General features: G+C 46.9%; 1 protein-coding gene and 1 pseudogene across 1 annotated transcript; one reads left to right on the top strand and one right to left on the bottom strand.

The window, feature by feature from the left end:
• The first annotated feature begins 167 nt into the window (after positions 1-167).
• RSAD2 (radical S-adenosyl methionine domain containing 2) lies at positions 168-20,476 on the top strand. Its single transcript, XM_072771211.1, has 6 exons — positions 168-627; positions 6,565-6,726; positions 11,144-11,373; positions 13,848-13,997; positions 14,754-14,786; positions 17,273-20,476. The coding sequence occupies exons 1-6, from the start codon at positions 282-284 to the stop codon at positions 17,435-17,437; spliced, it is 1,086 nt and encodes a 361-aa protein (XP_072627312.1). The 5' UTR covers positions 168-281; the 3' UTR covers positions 17,438-20,476.
• On the bottom strand, positions 3,090-3,216 carry LOC140601984 (small nucleolar RNA SNORA70; annotated as a pseudogene).
• Positions 20,477-20,853: the final 377 nt, after the last annotated feature.

The following is a 20,853-nucleotide window of genomic DNA, read 5'->3' as shown; positions in this document are numbered from 1 at the left end:
AGCCGCAGAGCAAGGTCTTGATCTGTATCCAGGTGGGAGGCTACCCTTGACCCAGAAGATAAGGGAAAAGTGCAGCAGAGAGACACAGATGCTGGCCCTGATCCCGAGCCTTCGGGCTTGGCCCTGTTCCAACTTTCATTTTTCATGAACAGGAAAATCGAAACTTGAGCTCAGCCGACAGGCAGTCAGAGGTGTGTGCATCCTGCCTGTGCAATAGGCCACCCCAGGACATATAAACTGAGTCTCCAGGCTGCAGGGCTACCTCAGAGCATCTGGCCACCATGTGGATGCTCGTGCCCATCGCTTTTGCTGGAAAGCTGCTGAGCGCTTTCCAAAAGCCGCTGAGCTCTCTATGGAGCAGCCTGGTCCCCTGGTTCTTCTGGCTCAGGGCAGTGCTCTGGCTGGCAGGGGGCAAGAGCCCGCAGCCTCGAGCCCGGGGGCTCCTGCCGGAGAGCAGAGCGGGGGCAAAGGAGGGCCTGGACCAGCCCACCATCCCCACCAGCGTCAACTACCACTTCACCCGCCAGTGCAACTATAAGTGTGGCTTCTGCTTCCACACGGCCAAGACGTCCTTTGTGCTGCCCCTGGCTGAGGCCAAGCGAGGGCTGCGGCTGCTGCAGGAAGCCGGTGAGTCCCCCGTCCCAGGAGGGAATCAGGGCACAGCCACTGGCTGGGCGCATGCACAAGAGGGAGAGCTCCTGCAGAACCTGGGAGGCGTACCGTCCTGTCCTTCAAGGCAAGAGTAGGATGAGCCTGGGGTGCACGCCTAGGGGAACCAGACTCAGCCTGCGCAGCTGGTAAGGGATGCAAACCCATCCCTCCCGTAGCCTCCGTGTCAGCAGAGGTCTGTGCACCTGCCAGGCCCCCAGGGTGGCCAGCATTTGCCAAGAGACAGGCTGGGAAAGTTGCCACTCTCTGAATTTATCCAAAACACGGATGGATTGGGGCTTTCCAGAAATCGTTAATGAGGAAAGGTGAAACCAAAGACAAAGTCTTTGACTTAAGAACTACAGTGTGTGAAGGACGGCCGGGTGGCTCAGTCAGTTAAGTGTCTGGCTCTTGGTTTTGGCTCAGCTCATGATGTTGGGGATTCGATCCCTGAACTCCAGAATTAGGCCCTGAGCTGAAAGCAGAGCTTAACCTCTGAACCATCCCTTGGATCTGACTTATTTTGTTCTCCATCACATTTGCTCCATCATCCACAGCTGTTCATCCAAATACAGACCCGCCTCGCTGGGATCCCCAACTCAGTGGGCTCACCTGCATTGCTGTGATCCCTGTAATTGTCTCGGTGTCCCCACTGGGACAGGAAGCTCCTCCATCCTGGTGACTTAAGTGCCCTGTGCTACAGGCACATCTCCCCCAGCGCCTGCACAAATCAAGCCTATAGTCATGCCGTCCTCTCTTTCTGGAATGCCCTCTCTCCTTCATTTGCAACCCTTGGTGCTTGTTACAAAGGTGCATTCTAGCACTTTTTAAAAAAATATTTTATTTATTTATTCATGAAAGACACACACAGAGAGAGGCAGAAACACAGGCAGAGGGAGAAGCAGGCTCCATGCAGGGAGCCCGATGCGGGACTTGATCCCAGGTCTCCAGGATCACACCTTGAGCCAAAGGCAGATGCTAAATCACTAAGCCACCCAGGGATCCCTAGCCCTTCTTAAGTTATACCGTGATGTTTCCCTCTGTTGTTTTATTTTTTAATACCTGGATCCCCACAGAGTCTGAGTTCCGAGGTTGAACGTTAACATGCCGTGTATCTCTGTGCCTGCCAGGATATCTAGGACATCATAGCAGGGTAATAAATGTTCTTGGAGAGATGGTTTAATAGATGAAATAATGAAGGGAGGGAGGTCTGGTGCCATGGAAAGAACTTAAGACTCTTGACTTGCAAGAGTCCCGCTCTAACGCTGACGAGACTTGTCAAGACATTTAACTTTTCTGAGTAGCAGTGTTGCAATCGTTAAAGTGTAGATAATCAAGATCACTTGCATGCCAATCTCAAAAAGTGGCTTCATGGCACAAGTAGGTGAATGCTCATGTGTTTTTAAATAGAGTATAAACTACTATAGCTATAATTAATACCTTTACATAATGATTCCTCAGTTCTAAGTAACTAAAGTCAAAGTTAATTAAAGCGATCAAGGTGTAACGTAGGTCGTAGGTCGTATGCCTCGTAAGGGAGATTGCTGGCTGACGGAGGAAAATCTATTTTGGTGATGATTGAACACGCAAATCTAAATGTAAATTACATTTGAAATGAAAATGTACTACTCTGGTGGAAGAGGCTTCTACAATATTTTACCTCTCCGGCTTTTACACAGAGATGACTGAATGGAATTTAGCCTCTGGGAGCATCAGTTATCGATCTGTGATCGCTCCTTGGGTGTTAACATCATCGTGAAGTAAGCCTTGCTCGTCTAAGATCTTACCTACACACCTATAAGCAGTTTTTGTTCCTTTCGTCCCCTCTACGTCTTCTCAAACTCATCAAGGGCCGCTGGCCTGTACTGTTTCGCTTCCTCTGGTTCATCTGACCCTATCTCACCACACCTTAGGGAATAATGATGTTTCCATTGGATGATGATCATTGTCACACAAGCAGGCTCCCAGCATGTTGGATTTCTTTCTTTTTTTTTTTTTTTTTTTTTTTTTTTTAGTTTTGACAGACAGGAAGCAGGATTTATTGGTGGGCATGAGTAGGGTTCAGGTGGTGCAAGGTTCTCATGAGTGCAGAGCCCTCCATTTGTCCAAGGGGCCACGATTAGGGATGTATTTGACCCCACAGCCATCTGGGATGAGCCGCTTTTCGGCCACCATATCTTCAAATTCGTCCGCATTAAACTTAGTAAAGCCCCGCTTCTTGGAGATGTGGATCTTCTGGCGGCCAGGGAACTTGAACTTGGCCCTGCATAGGGCCTCAATCACATGCTCTTGTTCTGCAGCTTGGTACAGATGGACATGATGACTTGGCCAATGTGGACCCTGGCTACTGTGCCCTGGGGCTTCCCAAAGGCACCTCACATACCTGTCTGCAGCCTAGATTGGAGATAGCATGATGTCAGACCTCGAAGTCGACCACAAAGGGCTGTCTCCAAGGTCCCTTAGGGCAACCCATACAATCAACAGGCTGGATACACTACCAAGGAGGCTACTGTTTGCAGCCATGGCACACTGGGCCCCCATGGAGAGCATGTTGGATTTCAATAGCGAGATGATGGCACTGGTCAGTGTCCAGCTGTAGACACACCTGAAAGAGAAAGAGGGTGTTGAAAAGCCATGTGGCTTGGTCTGCCATAAGCCGGGTGGCTCCAGGCGAGCAGAGACGAGGGGCAAGCCCACTGACAAGGATGGAAGGCCGTGCGGATTGGGCATCCATTCTAGCTCCATTGTTTCTTTCCTAGCCTTATGATCTCGAATAAATCTTTGAACCTCCCTGAGCTTCAATTTCTGCAACTAAAACCCAGGATGGATTCCTTCCTTGCTGGATTAGTTTCAGGATTCAGTGCTTGCCTTTGCCACGTTACCTTGAGTGGAGAGGCCAGATGCCCATCAAGGGAGAAAAACTGGGAAGGGTTTTGTAACTGGCTCTCACTGTTTCCTTGGGGGGAGCACCACTCGCCGCCAGGCAGGGGGCAGGAAGGGACTGTGGATGTGACCTCCTCACTGTAGTTTTCACAGGGAGGAAGTGACAGGGAGGCAAAGTCTGCTTAGCGAGTGCTAGTGGGAGTGAGCTCAGCGAGCTCTGGGCACAGGGGCATCCCCGTTTCTCTAGATCTGGCCCTGGGAGGCGGAGGGCAGAGTGCAGTGGCCCAGAGGGAGCCTCCTAGATGAGGTGCTTGGGGTTGCTCAAGAAGAGGATCTGACCAGCCTTCAGCTGGGACCTCGAAGCTGACTCAGGACAGCATTTTAAAAGCCGTGCTACAAGGAGTTTGCACAAATTAAATCTCCAAGTAATGAGCACAGCGTTCATTACTTGGTAGGTACCAAGTAACACACCTACCATTTGTAGGTACCAAGTAATGTACCATCCATGGGTTGAATGGATGTTGACAAATAACATTTGTAGGGAAATTTATGGCATGATCTACTGTTTGGCCCCTGATCAGATCCCCAGCCCTCTCTGCTAGTCTGGTTGGTGCTGCTAATTATTTCCTTTCTGTGACCACGTCTGTTTGCTGCTCTTACTGGCCTCCTGCTTCTTCCTTTGAGCTCCGATGCTCACACGTGCTTCCGTCTCTGTGGCCTGCCACCCCATGTCCTTTCCTCGCCGTCTCTGAAGCGCAGTGGCTTCTGTCTCTACTCCGATCTGGAATAAGCTGTCCGTCTGGTGCTGTGGCTTTGCACCCTCAGGGCCCAGGGAAGCAGGCATTTCAAACTTCACTTAGAGGAGCAAGTTACTTAATGATGGAAGGTTGAATTCTGGAAATGCCTCACTCTGAGGGCTCCCCTGGCAGGGAGAACCTACTCAAGACTCGGTCAACTGAGTCAAAGTGAGCTGAATTAAAAATGAACTCCACTAAAAATTAATTAATTAAAAAAATGAACTCCACTATGACAGTGTATATGTTCTAAACTTCAAGATACCCTGGACCTTCTAGCAAATGTCCCCGTTCCCTCCAATCTTCCCTCCGCTCCACTAAAATCTCAGCAACAGCGTTGAAAGGAGGGGCACAAACCCACAAACAAATCAACACCCAGTGATTGAAACTGATTGATGGCACTTGGACGTCTTCAGCATGTGTCTGCAGGGCGGTGGCTACAAGAGGTTGGTTCCCCAGGCGGCCCCGGGGAATGCAGGACGTTTCAGAGACGAGAACCTTCTTATCGTGCAGACGCACAGCTTTCATCAAGAAGTCGGGGGTGGAGGCAGGAGGGAGACAAGGGCTGAAGGCAGATCCGCTGCTGTCCCCACCACGGGGGAGCCCCTCCCCGAGCCCTGTGGGTGACAGGAGGCTTATTTTCAGAAGGATCTGGCCCATGGAGGCTGTGCTCAGGGACCCTGGGTGAAGCAGGGAGACAGAAAGCTCCACAAAGGAATGAAAGTTGGCCTGCTGGGTGTGAGAGTCCACGTCCTGGGTGCAGGCAGCAGGGGCTGCAGCGAGCAGGAGATTGAGAGTCTTCTCCAGCAGGATAGAATGGCCTAGAGGAAAGACCACAGCTTCCCAGCCTGCGGGGCATAATCCAGTGGCTAAATCAGTCTCTCCCTCTGTCACTCTGTAGCAAAACCCTCCAGCCAAGTGGTTTCTTCCTAAATCACAGAAATTCCATTCCACTCTTTTATGCTTCCCTCAAGTAGGAAAGGACAAATAGAAACACCAAAATAAAAGGCAGACCCACCACAAATAAACAAGAATATAGGAAACACTTCAAAACTTCCCTAACTGATAACCCCGGATAGATGAGAGAAAGTTTTGTTAAGAAAGAGCACTACTGCGATGCTGAGAAACTAAGATATGGGAGAGTCTGGGGAACGGAAACTGGGATTTCTAAAATTAGAATTTTAATAGATAGACTAAAAGATAAGGTCCTGGGAAAGTGTGACACAGGAGACACAGCAGGAAGGTGTGGTGGTTACAAGCCAGAGCCCCGCAGACCAGCTAGAGGAACCCCCCGAAGAGAAAAGCACGTTGGAGAAGACCTAGGGGTTATCTAACCCCTAGAATGAGAAACTTCCTGCACCCTAGGAACTGTATTTTTTCCTTCAAGGACCTGCCAAGTGGCCAGAACAATGAATAGAGACAGATTCTGCTGAGACTCATCACCCTGACATTTGGGGACACTGGAAAGAAAGCTTCCGGAAGGGGAAAAAAAAACAAACCCATGCACTTAGAAAGGATTATAAATCAAAGTGTTATCAGGCTTCTGAGCAATAACATTAAAACCTAGAGCACAGGAAATAACGCCGTCGAAATTCCCAAGGCACAGCAACTTCACCCAGAATACTTTACCTGGCCAAACTGTTGGTCACAGATGTATTTTGGAACCTAGACATCCTCATCTTGATTTGTGTTTTTTTGTTCTGTTTTGTTTTGTTTTTCCCCCAGGAAACTGCTAACAGCTTTTCCAAAAGAAGGGAGTACACCAAGGGAGGCAAGGGCGGGAGTTCCAGGCTGAGGGGGTTCCAGCCTGTGGGAGAGGGAGGACGCCCCTAGGCCATGCGCAGGGCTGTCTCGGGCTGGGAGGGCCCCGCAAGAACCTTCTGGAGGGAGCCGAGGCGGTTTTCCGCACCTCTCTGTGCTGTCTCGCCCATCTCTCCCTTTGCCTCCCAAGCAAGTGTATCATCTCTAAAACCGATCCCCTACACTAAGAGCATCTATGTTAAAGCAGGGGAGAAGTCAGACCCGGGTTATGTATATGGATAGTCCCTTCCCCACCCAACACCCCCCATGGGGAGCATGGGGAGTCAGGGCTCGAGGGGGGGCAGGGGATAATGGGCAACTTTCATTTCATTTTCATTACTTTGAAAGAACATTCCTTTTGTCATGAAAATAGTGAGGGGTATTTGGGCAGTGGGGAAACAAACAACAGAAGTTAACCTTTGTGGTCTGCCTCCCGCAGGGATGGAGAAGATAAACTTCTCAGGCGGGGAGCCATTTATCCACGACCGGGGCGAGTACCTGGGCAAGCTGGTGAGGTTCTGCAAAGAGGAGCTCGGGCTGCCCAGCGTGAGCATCGTGAGCAACGGGAGCCTGATCCGGGAGCGCTGGTTCCAGAACTATGGTGAGCCACCTGGCATCACGCTGTAGTCGGGGCTGCTATGACCGTTGGTCCCGGATTCCTTCCATCCTGAGCCTGAGGCCAGGCTCGTGGCAGGGAGAGGTGATGGGGGGGGAGACACCGAACTCCAATCCCTGTGCAAGCCATGCAGGCAGTCGGGAGGCTTTCATTCTGCGGGCTCTATACTTAGAGCCCTATAGGTGTTGACTAACGGGTGTGGCAGGACAGGTGACAGAAAGTATCAGTAAGCACAACAACGGTGTGCAGCCCGGTTTAGAGGAAGCTGAGGCCAAGGCATTAGGGAGTGTTGACACAGCTCTGCAGCCGCTCCCTTATTGCGTGCTACTGACCTTTAATATTTCGATACGAAAGGAGCTATTGTTGTATTAGTCTCCTAAATGAAGCAATTGGACTAAAGCAGCCTCTCCCACCTTTGGCTACATATTTGGCTGCTGAAGAAATCTAAGCAAAAGATCTGCGTGGGGACAGAATCCCAGAACCTTGTGGTACGTGGACAGACAGACCTGGGAGGCTGCAAGGGATTTGGCTCCACGGCCAGGATGGCGATCCTAAGACCGTGGAGGTCCCTTATGGCCGAGTTTCCATAGATGTGATATCCCTAGACCATACCTGGAATTTAGGGAGCAGTGGGAAATAAGAGCTGTTGTTATTACCGTCATTTCAGGAGACGATGATAACCTCTTAGAGCACAATTTTCTGTTCTCACTTTGTATGAGTTCTTTGAGCCTTGACATCACTGAAAGAGTAGTTGCATCTACTCCCTGTTGAGGCTGCTCACAGAGAGCCTCTCACCAAATACCCCTCCCGAGATGGAGAAGAAATGGGCATGGGGAGGGAAGACTGTGGATGTGGGTGGTGTAGCCCCTCCGACAAAGGTGAATCAGGGAAGATTCGAGACAATGTGTTAGAACCAAAACATCCAGGGCACCCAGATGGCTCAGTGGGTTGAGCGTCCAACTCTTGGCTGCAGCCCAGGTCATAATCCTCGGTGGTGGGATTAACCCCTGCATCAGGCTCAGCACTCAGTGCAGAGTCTGCTTGAGATTCTCTCTCTCCCTCTGCTGTCTCTCTCTCTCTCTCTCTCTCTCTCTGTCTCTCTCTGTGTCCCTCTCTCTCAAATAAGGAAAATAATTTTTTTTTATTTTTTTTAACTTTTTATTTATTTATTTATTTATTTATGATAGTCACACAGAGAGAGAGAGAGAGGCAGAGACATAGGCAGAGGGAGAAGCAGGCTTCATGCACTGGGAGCCTGATGTGGGATTCGATCCCGGGTCTCCAGGATCGTGCCCTGGGCCAAAGGCAGGCGCCAAACCGCTGCGCCACCCAGGGATCCCCGAAAATAAATTTTTAAAAAAGAACAAAAACGTTTGTGAAGGGAGTCACTTAGTGAAATAGGGTCAGAAGCTTCTACGTAAGTCTGGGGACCAGATTCAGAGGGGGAAGAAAAGTTTAGGGGACAATGTGAACAAGGGATAATGGTTGGGTGTTGAGGGGGTCCCTGAGCAATGCTCCTCCTCCAACACTGGCTCTGCATGCACACCACTGTGCTGTGAAGAGGAGGCCCCGCCGGGTCACCACATCCAGGGTCAGAAGCTCAAATGCTGGCATGGGGAAGGCCATGGGAATCAGTGAATTTGGAGGAGCATAAGAAAAACCCACTTCAGTCATAGGGAGACAATAAGCAGGTGTGAGGCCATGAAGAATGGGAAGCACCCTGCCTGGTTCATAGTGGACACGCAGACAGCAGTTAGTCCTGAGCTCCCATGGACATTTATCCTCTATGGGAGTGTAGGGTTAGGGCCTCCATAGTCTGAAATTCTTAAAGACACTTCAGAAATCTACATTTTATGTTAAATCTCCCCTTAAATATTTGCAAATAATTTGAAATGGGATTAGATGTCACACAGGAAAACCATAGCAACATTTACGTGTAACTGTATGGCCTATCTGCCTCCAATTTCTCACCTCTGGTTTATAGGACCAGGGCTAAGTTTGTGTGTTGTGGGGACCAGAAGAGCCATTTTGGAGCAACCACCGTCTGTCTCTCTACGTTTGGCAGTTTTCTAAGAGCGCTCATGAGACTCAGGAGCAGACGAGGCTCGTGGCTAAGGTCCATCCGAGCAAAGGATACGGTGCAGAAATAGCAGGAGAAGACATGCATCCCTGGGTCCCGAGAGCTCAGACACAGGCTTCTAAGTCCTTCCCTTCCAGGACGTACAAGATGTGCTTTCTCTCTAGCGGTGACCTATGGGGACATGTCAGGAATGCTTTTGCCTAGGAATGATCTTGTGAGCCTCAGGGTCTGAGGCTTTCCTGTGAGGCTGGTCACTTAGGCACATGCTGCTGTGTTCCCATCCATGGCAGCTGAAACTCAGGACTCCCAACAACAAAACCAGGTACATCGTGAGTGTTGTTCAATGACCCCAACAGCTCTTGATGAGCTGATATAACATGCCCCACTGCTCCAGGCATGGACACTTCATGAGTGGGAGACACATAGAATGTTCTGGTCGCCTTACATGCAGCGATTGGCCAACACTCCCTCATAGGGCCAGGCAGGCTCTTCTGGAGACTTGGATGGACTGAGCCAACAGATAGGCTTCGCTATCTCTCATCACAAGGGCTCCTACCAGAAAATCTGAGAGAAGGAGGAAGAGGTCTTGTGGTCACAGAGCAGAAGCTGGAGAGTTAGCAGAGTAAAGCAATTGACACGGATTCTCAGCTGATGTGGACACCAACCAAGGCTTTACTATAACTGATAGGTGTCTATTTTACCTTTGAACTTTGTTCTTGGTTGGGTTAGAGACCACGCACTCAGTTAGTTCTCTCAGGATGATAAACCATCAGGAATTTATTTAAGATCAATTTTTAGGGCATTTTGAGTTGTTTTAAATAATAGTCAGTTGCTTTCTCTGGGTCCAGTTTGTGCTCGTTGCTTTGAGCCTGTAAATCAGGTAAAAGACAAGTGCTTGCCCTTGGAGAAACGAGAGACTAATTAGGATGATTAGTTTATTGTTAATCTGCTTAATAGATTGCAACTCACGGTTCAGAGTTCAGGACAACCCGTCACATCAGTCTTTCTCCAATTTGTGCTAAGAAGTGGAGGGCGTACACGTGGGTAATATCAGATTGGCCTCTACGTTGAACTTAAAATGTCTCTCTGATTAGGACAGCTGGTCATAGTTGCTTAAAGAGTCTCAGGACCCCTACTTTCTATAATTGGAGGGGTTTGAAGAATCAACTTTGCAGGCAATTCTGCAGTCACCATAGTGAGGAAAACTCAGACTCCGTCCATGTCGAGGACATAGCCGGCGAAGGGGGTGGGTGGCTGAAAATGTCTGTGCTTGAGAGGCAGGTGGATGAGCCAAGGAAATGAAAGGGGTGAGAAGAAAGGCAGAGGAGAAATTGATGTTACAGAAACATGCAGGGAGGGAGAAGCTGGGGGAGAGGGAGAAGCAGACTCCCCACTGAGCAGGGAGCATGATGCGGGGTTTGATCCCAGGACCCAGAGATTGTGACCTGAGCCGGAGGCAGAGGCTTCACTGACTGAGCCCCCCAGGTGCCTGTCCCTCTACAAACATTTAGATGGTGACGCCAGCATAGAAGAGAGGTCAAGAAGAAGCCAAAGAACCTGGCAAAAATATTAAAGTTTTTCTGCAGAGCAATTTTATTTATATGATGAGCAAAAGAGACTGCCAAACCTGTAAATGCTCATAGATCCAAAATACTTATTGCCTCAGAAATGACACAATTGTGATGCAGCAATTAACTAAGGACTCGTTTGGGATCCCGGGGTGGCTCAGTGGTTGAGCATCTGCCTTTCGCCCAGGGCATGATCCTGGAGTCCCGGGATCGAGTCCTACATCGGGCTCCCTGCATGGAGCCTGCTTCTCCCTCTGCCTGTGTCTCTGCCTCTCTCTGTGTCTCTCATGAATAAATAAAAAAATCTTTTAAAAAATGACTCATTTAAATATACCAATAAATGCTCACACACATACAGAGGTGCCATTTTAGAATGGTCAAATATGAGTTATCTCCATCACCTCATGCGTGATGTGTATTTTTTTCAAGATTATTTAAACAAGTGCCAAGTAAAATTCACATTTCCATGGAGTGTTGTGGGTACAAGGAAAAGTCTTTTTAAACATTAAGAATAAGATACAGGTGAGGTAGCTGAGTGACGGGCACCGAGGAGGGCACGTGATGGGATGAGCACTCAGTGTTATATTATGTTGGCAAATTGAATTTAAGTAAAAAATTGTAAAAAAAAAAAACAAAAAACAAAAAAACCCTGAGATACGAGCAAGATGTGTTTTATCACAAAGAGATATGAACGGCCTAAAAGCTTTGGTCCTTGAATGGTGTTCGAGGCTTAAAGGTGTTCACTGTCCCTCAGGTGAATACCTGGACATCCTCGCCATCTCCTGTGACAGCTTTGATGAGCAAGTCAATGTCCTCATTGGCCGTGGGCAAGGAAAGAAAAACCATGTGGAAAACCTCCAGAAACTGAGAACGTGGTGTAGAGATTATCGAGTGGCCTTCAAAATCAACTCTGTCATCAATCGATTCAACGTGGACGAGGACATGAGGGAGCAGATTAAAGCCCTGAACCCCGTCCGCTGGAAGGTAAGTGCCGTGTCGCTTCTGCTGCGCGTAACTCAGATAATGTTCCGGAGACACTTGTGACGCTGAAACCCCGGAGTGACCAAGCCAGATGGGAAACCCGGGCCTTGGTCCTTCCTCCAGCTCTCTTAAACTTCCAACTACTTACATTCCCTTCGTCTCAGTCTCCCCTTCTAGAAACTGGAACTGATTCCCTTCTGGAATATTGGGGGAGTAAAAGTCAAAAGATAGAGTCGGGGGCACCTGGCTGGCTCCGTCGGTGGAGCGTGAAAGGCTTGATCTCGGGGTTGTGGGTTCGAGTCCTGCATTACATGTGCAGATGACTTAAAAATAAAATCTTTAAAAAAAAAAGATACAGTCAGTGCTTGGAGGTGTTCTGAAGACTATGCCCATAGAAAGCCTAATTTGTGTTTATCTATTAAATATAATAAGGCTGGATTTCTTCTTAAAGCTGTTGGCTTATTCATAAATGGCTATCTGGTCTCCATACGTTCTGTTAATACAGTTTTCATTGGATTATTAGAAGATATTGGGGCAACACTATTTTTAAGTTGCAGCAAAGTTTATTTGCCAAGATCGGTGCTTTAAGACCAACCTCTCTATCAGCTCCTTAAAATCTGAAGTTCAAACTCGAGATGTCTATATCTAGCACCCACAAGGTGCAGACACCTGCAAATAATGGTAAATTGAAGTGTCCTACCCATGGCTGCTCTTTAGAATCAACTCAGGGAGCTGCTTATAAAGCAGCTGCACCCCCGGACCTGCACCCCCACCCCGGAAGCACCGGAGGGAAGCTGACGATGGAGGGATGTGGGAGGAACGGAGGCTGTGGTCCAGGAGGGGGCCAGACGAGGGCTGGACGCTGGGCTCCGGGCTCTTAGATCCTCCTTCTAGAACCACCTACCTGTCCCGCTCCTTTTCCCTGACACCCCATCTCTGTTCCACTTCTTTTGCTGTTACTGTCTTCCTCATTCTCTTTCCACCTTCTCTCTCTGTATTTACATCCACATTTTTCTTCCCGGCTTTGGCTTGCTGGGAGCGCCTCGCCTCATAGCTCCTTTATCTCAGAGCTTTCTTCTCCAATCTTACAACTGTGATTGTGGCTTCCACTTGCTGCTTCGCTCCAGAATTGCTGGTTCAAAATCCTGAGTTTTCTAGAGGGAGGCAGATTAGCGCCTGCCTGTTAGGAAAGCAGTTTTCGCGTCAGATCACCGTTGTCTGCAAGCTGCAGACGGATGAGAACCTGCACCCCTGAGCCAGGTGTCTGGTCCCCAGGGCTGCCTCCTCGGGGCTTGCAGGTCCCGTCAGGAGGACACCAGCATGAGCACGCGTGGCAGGGAAGGGACCTCGTGGTATTCGTGAGCAGGGAGCTCGGTGTCCCCCCTAGGCTCGCTCTAGTGAAGACAGAGCAGACCCCTCCTGACCTCCTCATCAATCCCACCACCCTCTCCGCCTCCAAGCCCATTTTGCTTCTCAAGCTCCATTTGAGCTGGTGGATTCTGGAACCACAGTCTCGAGGGAAAAAGCTCATGTGTGTCTTCACCCACCTGACATTCAAGGTTGGGCCTCTAGCCTGTGTGGAAACCTCTTCCAACCTCCCTGCCAGGCATCCCTCTTCACCCTGCACCTGGACTGGGGTTGGGTGCTGTGGGGACAATGATGAGGGTGTCCCCTCCCAACCGGCTGACACCCACAAAGGCAAATGATACAAGTACCACGTGACCAGGGTCTGCAGGGACAGGTGTTAAAGGGACTGGGAGCCAAAGGAAGGTGGAAAGGGAATAGAGTGAGCAAAGAAGGCACTGGTTAGGGAGTTTTAAAATTAATTCTAATTAAACACTATATATAATCCTCCCCTTGCATGAAAACCCTACAGATCCAGGCTTGGTGCTGGATATGTGTTTGATCAGCTGCCACCTGGTCCCTCCAGGAGCGGGTCCCCGGGACAGAGTTTTTCCTTCTCGGATGATGGTATTCCTTATGGTGGGATAATACATTCACACACACAATTGTTTACTTAAGGGAATGTTGACAGACTATTAAAGGCTTTGGAAACTGTCCTTGTATATTAACTGAAAAATAAACCACATAGCCTAGAGGCCTTAGTAAGGGTTTAGTGAAGCCAGCAGAAACAACATACTGAAAATATTCATTTCTTGGTTTGGGAATCACAAATGATTCATTTTCTTGATGCTTTTGTATTGTCCATATTTCCTGCAATGCACACCTGGTATTTGGTGGTCTGAAGACATCGGATTATCAGACCAGATCAAACATACACCAGACTGGTTTTATATTTTCAGACGGTTTGCACTTCCTGACTTTGAGGGGTTCCAGAGCAACGTCTTTCTAGATGGTTCCTTAGTCAGGGGAGTCGTCTTTGCTCAGAAGAGACGAAGCTGGGTCTGGGGAAACGCGGTTTGGGGTGAAAATGATGGGAGGCTCTTTGCACAACAAACACCCTCCTTGTGTCCCAGGTCTTCCAATGTCTTCTGATTGAGGGGGAGAATTCTGGAGAGGATGCCCTGAGGGAAGCGCAGCGGTTTGTTATCAGCGATGAAGAATTTGAAGGATTCTTAGACCGCCACAAAGAGGTGTCCTGTTTGGTGCCCGAGTCTAACCAGAAGGTTGTATGAAGCAAACATTGCCTTGTTCATCATGACACCTTGAGATTGAGTCCAAGCAGGGAGCTCTCTAGCCCAGAGGGGTCCACACGTTGTTCCCTTAGAGGGTTGGGCGAGCAGGATGGGAGGGGTGCTAAAAGAGCTTCAGCTCCTTGGACCAGGCGTCCGCCCACTGTTCCCACAGCGGGAGCAATTCCAAGGACTCAATCTTGAACCACTATAGCTTCCTATAGAGGGTCCACCTTCCATATACCTGTAGAAGATACAACTGGTTACAGGTAATGAGAGTCACATTAAGATCTTCAGGTGAGCTCTCAGGTAATAGCATGAAAGCATTATGCATTGACAGAGGGGGACATTCAGTGTATTCACTGAATTCAGTGTAGGATCATCCATTGGGAAGATTAAATAAGGAACAGGGCCCTCCCATCGCTTGAAGAAATGGGGAGATTTCATTGTCAGAGAAGCTCTGAGCACCATGCGACCCTCCCAGCGTGGGGCAGAGAGCCAGCCTGCTGGCATCTGCTGGAATCCGAGTGGACACGGACAGATGCCCCTGGAGACGTATGTTGGGTGGGGATGGAGGCACCGACAGAGGGACCACCCCGTAGGGGACATACCCAAAGACACTCAGGCGATACAAGAAGTGTAGACTCCAGAAGGAATAAAGCACACACATTCAAACACCCCAAGATCGTTGAACCCACGTACTGAAAAATACACTTGAAACTAAATTTGTGTGTCATTTCTCTTTTGCAGATGAGAGATTCCTACCTTATTCTGGATGAGTATGTAAGTACTTGCAATGAATTATACAATTTAATTTTTTTCAAAGATTTTATTTATTTATTCATGAGAGACACAGAGAGAGAGGCAGAGACACAGGCAGAGGGAGAAGCAGGCTCCATGCAGGGAGCCTGACGACGTGGGACTCCATCCCAGGATCCCAAGATCACTCCCTGGGCCGAAGGGAGGCGCTCAATCACTGAGCCACCCAGGCATCCCCAATTTAAATTTTTTTTTAAATAAAAAGAATCTTAAAGATTTTTTAAAAATTAATTAATTTAATTAAAAATTCAGTAATTTTTAATTAATTAAAATTAATTAGAGCTCAACAATCCCAGTGTTGAGCTCTACTGAGCATAACCGGTCCCGGGTTATCTTTGGAGCCAGCATTTCCTACTTCTGTTGTCACAGATTAGCATCACTATTATAGAGCCCTTATCTCACTGGGTCGGGTCTGAGCTAGCCGTGTAGACAGGACTTCGTATGACCCAGGCTCCTGTATCCGCACCAACCCCAGGCCATGGAGCCATGGAGGTCACCCTGAAGCTGACTTTGCAGAGACCTCTGTCGCGCTGTCGTGGGCTGGAAGTTCTCCAGCAACGGGAACCGGTGGTGCCTGGGAGGACTTCACATCACCTTCACACTTCATATTACCTTCAATACCTCTGATACCGCCAGCCTATTCCCTGACTGATAAATCTTGGCTCTGCTGAGAAGCAGCTACAGCTCTTCTCCCAAAGCCGTGGATATTGTTGCCACCGCTCTGCCTTACAAAGAAAAAAGAAAATCCATCCTTCACAAATTTGAAAAACAACTTAATTTTTCCCCTTCCTTTGTCTTTTTTTTTGGGGGGCGGGGGGGTACTTCGATTCATAAGCCTTTGCCAATAGTTCTAGTACAGGACAAACAAGTCCATTCAGAGACCTGTTCCTAAGAAATGAGCTCCAGGGGCACCCAGGTGGCACATTCAGTGAAGAGTCGGCCTTGGGCTCAGGTCATGATGCCGGGGTCCTGGGATCGAGTCCCATGTGGGGCTCCCTGCTCAGCAGGGGAGTCTGCTTCTCCCTCCACCTCTGCCTCCCACCCTGCTCGTGCCTGCTATCTCTCTCTCAAATAAATAAAATATGAGAGAAAGAAGAAAAGAAAGAGAGAGAGAGAGAAAGAAGAAAGAAAGAAAGAAAGAAAGAAAGAAAGAAAGAAAGAAAGAAAGAAAGAAAGAAAGATAGATTCCAACAAGAACAATGACTTTAATGATGTATACATGGAATTTGGTGTTTGAGAAATATTTATTTGACTTTTGGTATTTTACTATTTTAAAATCAATCAATGATGCTTCATAACCATTTTGGTGTTGGTCACTATGAACTTTCTTTATGGGGCATAAGGGGGAAGGCAAGGACTCTAGTGTTCAGTGCATTGGTTCGAGGTAGAGAGGAAAAGTCAAACAGAATTTATCTTTGTCTATTTTTATTTTTATTTTATTTTTAGAGACAGAGAATGTGCAAGGAGGGGGGCACAGGGAGGTGGAGGGGCAGAGGGAGGGGCAGAGGGAGAGGGAGAGAGAGAGGTGGAGGGGCAGAGGGAGAGGGAGAGAGAGAATCTCAAGCAGGCTTCACGCTGAGCTTGGAGCCCCAAGATAGGGCTTAATCCCACGACCCTGAGACCGTGACCTGAACCCAAACCAAGAGTTGGGCGCTTAACTGACTGAGCCCCCCCGGGCGGTCCAGTTTTTATTTTTGGAGTGTCATGACTGGCTGGGGATTTTGACCAATGCTGCCGTGCTCCTCAACAGACTCTCTGGTCTCCACACAACTGCCAGAAACAGAGTGGAACCGACATTTGCTTTTGGTAATTAAAGAACATTTTGGTTCCACAAGTATTACTACAGATGCTCAGTGACACGGTGGGGCAGAAGTGTGAAGACCTGATTCCTGCCTGTAAGGCCTTTAAGTTAGGAGAAAAACTGGGACCCTTAACAGGGTGTATAAGACTCTTCTTGGCCTGGCGCCTGCCTGCCTTGTACTTCCTTTTTTATCCCTCCCCCTCCATTTCTTGAAAGAGGTTTTTGTTAACTTCACACCTATGTATTCATGCACGAGCGCTTTTCACTCCAGCAATATCACCTACCTGCAATTTCCCAGATACACCATCCTGTTTCATGGGTCTGTGCTTATATAACACTGGTCTCTCCAGCTTATCGTTTCCTAAACATTACTCACCGCCCCCCCAATGGAGGAACATGCACCTGCTGTGGCATGCGTATAATTCAGCTTATTATGCATTACATTGATCGAATGTGTTCATGTTAAAGTGAGCAACTTGGATAGAGGAAGGGTGTTCAAGGAGGTCGGCATCCTCAGAATAGCATCTGGCCCACGGCCTTCAATAAATATTTGTTGAAATGAGTGCAATATCAAAAACCACTCTGGATTAATCCCCAGAATTGAGTTTCATGGAATAAATTATACTCCTTTCTGTCATGGATTTCCTAGATGCGCTTCCTGAACTGTCAGAATGGGCGGAAGGATCCTTCCAAGTCTATCCTGGATGTTGGAGTAGAGGAAGCTATAAAATTCAGTGGATTTGATGAAAAGATGTTTCTAAAGCGAGGAGGAAAATATGTATGGAGCAAGGCAGATCTGAAACTGGACTGGTAGAGGGAAGATGGAGCAAGCCTTCAACCCACCTGTGGGGAACTCACTCAGACTCAGGGTGTGGCAACTTCCATCGGCGGGGCTTCCTGTTGGCATTTTGCAAGGGCCCCAGATCTGATTTTCTGTTGCACGTGATATCTGATTGTCTGTGGCCACTGAACACACAAATCACTGGGATAATTGAAATCCGTCGATAATGCAAAACCAGTAACTTTAGTTAATTAGCCTATTTAGGATTTATTTTTTTTAGCAAGTGTTTTCTGTGACTCCTGTGCTCCTAGTTTTGATGTTACTTTTCCAGTCCTTTCATTTGCTAGAGTCGTTTTTTTTTCCTGCTAAATAGTGAGATGCCAATTTTCACACCTAGAGCAATTACAAAATCTCTGCCCCTCCCTCAATTATTCTGCTTGTTGACACGCTCTTTCCCTTCTGCCTTTAAACCACTGAAGTCTTGGACTCTTTACCCAGAGTTGGAAACAGTCAACAGATATTTCACAGGGTAGGAAATGATCATCTCATCGGTGCTCAGTAAGCACCTCGAAGGGAGTGTCCACCTGCCGGTGCTCTGCACAGCCCCTGGGCCCTGCTGGCTGTTCTGTGGGTGTTAATTATCTCTGCGGCTCTGTTTTCTCTTCCGAGTCTCAGCAAAACCAGCAAACTCCATACCTTTCATGACAAAGTTGACCCGGGGTCAGGGTTCCTGTTGCTGCAGGAACCCATCATCCAAGCCACCTGAGTCAGCCTCGCCACGGCGTATGCATTCATTTGGACGGACAGTTGTCCCCACATCTCTGATAAATGACACCTTACTAGATGGGCCTGATCTGTTAGGAAACAGCCCTGGACTGGTATGTAGGAAAGAATGTGAGGAAGCATCTAGAATGTGCCTGGATTTTACATCAACAAACCAGTGGCACAATATCATATATCTCAACTAACTTTGAATCACTTGAAATAAGGATATACTTTGGGTCAGTAGGAGAAGATCCTGTTCCTTCCTTTACCAGCTTCTTTGGGAAAATGTCGCCTGAAGTGGGTCAGGGAACAGAAGCCTGCCCTTGTGGAAATATCACATGCACTTTGTTTATTTAATTTAGATAGTATCTTATTGCCTGGAAAACAATAATTTGTTTCTTTTCTTTTTTTTCTTTTCTTTCTTTCTTTTTTTTTTTTTTAATAATTTCTTATCATTGTTTCAGAAATAGGAAATCATGGGGATCCACCCCCACCTCCCTCGGAGGCAAAGGCACATTTTCATCCAGCTGCCATGCTGGGGTTGGTCACTAGGTGGCATTAAATGCTGCCTGAGTCCCTGAAGCAAACACCCAGCAATTCCACTACTTAACCTAGTTTCCAGACTTGGTGATTTTGAAAGTTTGGTTTTTGTGATTTTTTTTTTCTCAGAAAAGATATTTCTACTTCAAGTTTTAAGTGACTGCAATTCAACTGAAATATAGTTGTGTCTCATCTAAAACAGGGTCAAATAAATGGGTAAAATAAATATATGAATACAATTTAAAATTAATTAATTAAAAAAACAGGATGGGCTGTCATACACTTTCCATTTTATTTTGTTGTATATCTTCAGAGAGAAATGAATTAGAAAGTTTTTTTTTTCCCTGTATGGGTTTTGACCATAGTTAAGCTATGATGCCCTTAATATAATCAGTATAAATATATTTTTTTAATGTAACATGAGCATACTATGCTGATCTTGACACTATTCAACAAGATCAAGTTCATCAAAGAAAGATCATGTATGTGGAAGCACCAAAGATGTTGTCTGGTGGACAGCAGGGGCTCAATCATTATTTGAAACAGAATCTAAATTGGAAACCCACATCCTCTGAGTTGGAATGAATTTCTCTCAAATCCGCTCAAATTAAAAAAAATGTGGAAAATTGTGTTACTCTTTCCCCAAAGGGAAATCTAAAACAAAACAAAACAAAACTGCCCCTGAGAAATAGGCATTTAAAATATATTTTCCAACTGGTTTTACATCACCGCTCCCCATCCTTACGCACTATCGGGATTTGCAATGTTTAAAATATCTAAATGTTTCTTTTCTTAAGGGGGAGAAATAAGGACACATTATTTGTCATTAGAGTAAAATTCAAATTTGGATCATATAACGTTTTGCTTTATTTTTTTTTTTTTGGTCTTAAATAGGAATTTCAGTTTTATGATATATTTTCCTCTTTATTGAGAAAACAACTGGAGTACATTTACCATGATGAACTCTGGGTAATGTAGGGAAGTGTTGGATCACCGTATTGTATGCCTGAAATTAATACAACGCTATATGTCAGCTAACTGGAATTTTTGGGGAAAAAATGAATGAAAAAAGAAAGGAAAAAATCAAATGGTAGTTTATCTGAGGCATCTCAATGTAAGTGTTGAGAGCAAAGGTTTTGTGGTGTTTTTAAGTGTCGCTAACGTTTACATTGTAATGATATGAAGAGAATTTTGCTTTAAGAAATCTGGGAAGACCAGACATTAGGAATAGCATATTGGTTTTACAAGTACGAATCACCTTTGTCATTTAGTGATAAATGACCTGAAAGTTCCCTATTTTCTTTTAAGTTTGAAGATGGCTGAGACCACCCAGATCCATCATCTGAAATGCAGGCTCCTGTTCCATCTCGACTGGAATTTGGAGGCTAGTGGTTGGGTTGGTCCAAAGAACCATGATTCTAAAACGAGCCACCAGTCTCCATGAGGCTCTATCAGGCAATGATTCATCTTGTTGCTTAACCTCTTGGTTTTTTTTTTTTGTTTGTTTGTTTGTTTGTTTGTTTTTGTTTTTTGTTTTTTGGATTTTTTTGTTTTTGTTTTTGTTTTTTTGTTTTAACCTCTTGTTAAAGACTATTTAACCAGCTTAGGGGGAGATTCATTGTGCTGTAAGATTTTGAGCCTTTGTCTTGAGTATATATATGTCTTAATTTTTAAGAAAAGTATATATTTTTTTCTTCATATGTGATGCTTTCTGAGGATTTATCTGATGTGTTGTAAGATGTTGCAATAAAAACAATTTTTGTACGATGCCTTCTCTCTCAGTGGGTCCATGTAACGAAGCGTCTCCTGGCTGTGCATTTAAACTCATTGGGTGTTTTTACAAACTTTGCCGTTGCTAAAAGGGAGTAACAATTTTAAAATCAACAAAGTTATCAATAATTAATAAGCACATCACAGGCAACCCAATCAGCAACAAGATGGAGTGGAGATGAGTCATTCTGTATTCTAAAATGAGAATGGGCATCCTGGGAACCAGGTGTCCAAAACCTGACCGTGTCAGGGCAGGGGACGCGGGGTAGCACCAGCCTCCAGCCCACTGGTCCCAACTCCGTGCTCTGAGTGTGAGCTGGTCAGCTGCCCCTGGGGGCAGACAAGCGCCTTGCCCTGGAGTCCCAGGAGGTGCA

This window comes from Canis lupus, chromosome 12 (genome assembly GCF_048164855.1).
Source record: "Canis lupus baileyi chromosome 12, mCanLup2.hap1, whole genome shotgun sequence".
NCBI lineage: Eukaryota > Metazoa > Chordata > Mammalia > Carnivora > Canidae > Canis > Canis lupus.
The sequence above is the reverse complement of the archived record's forward strand: the minus strand, read 5'-3'. Positions and strand labels throughout refer to the sequence as shown.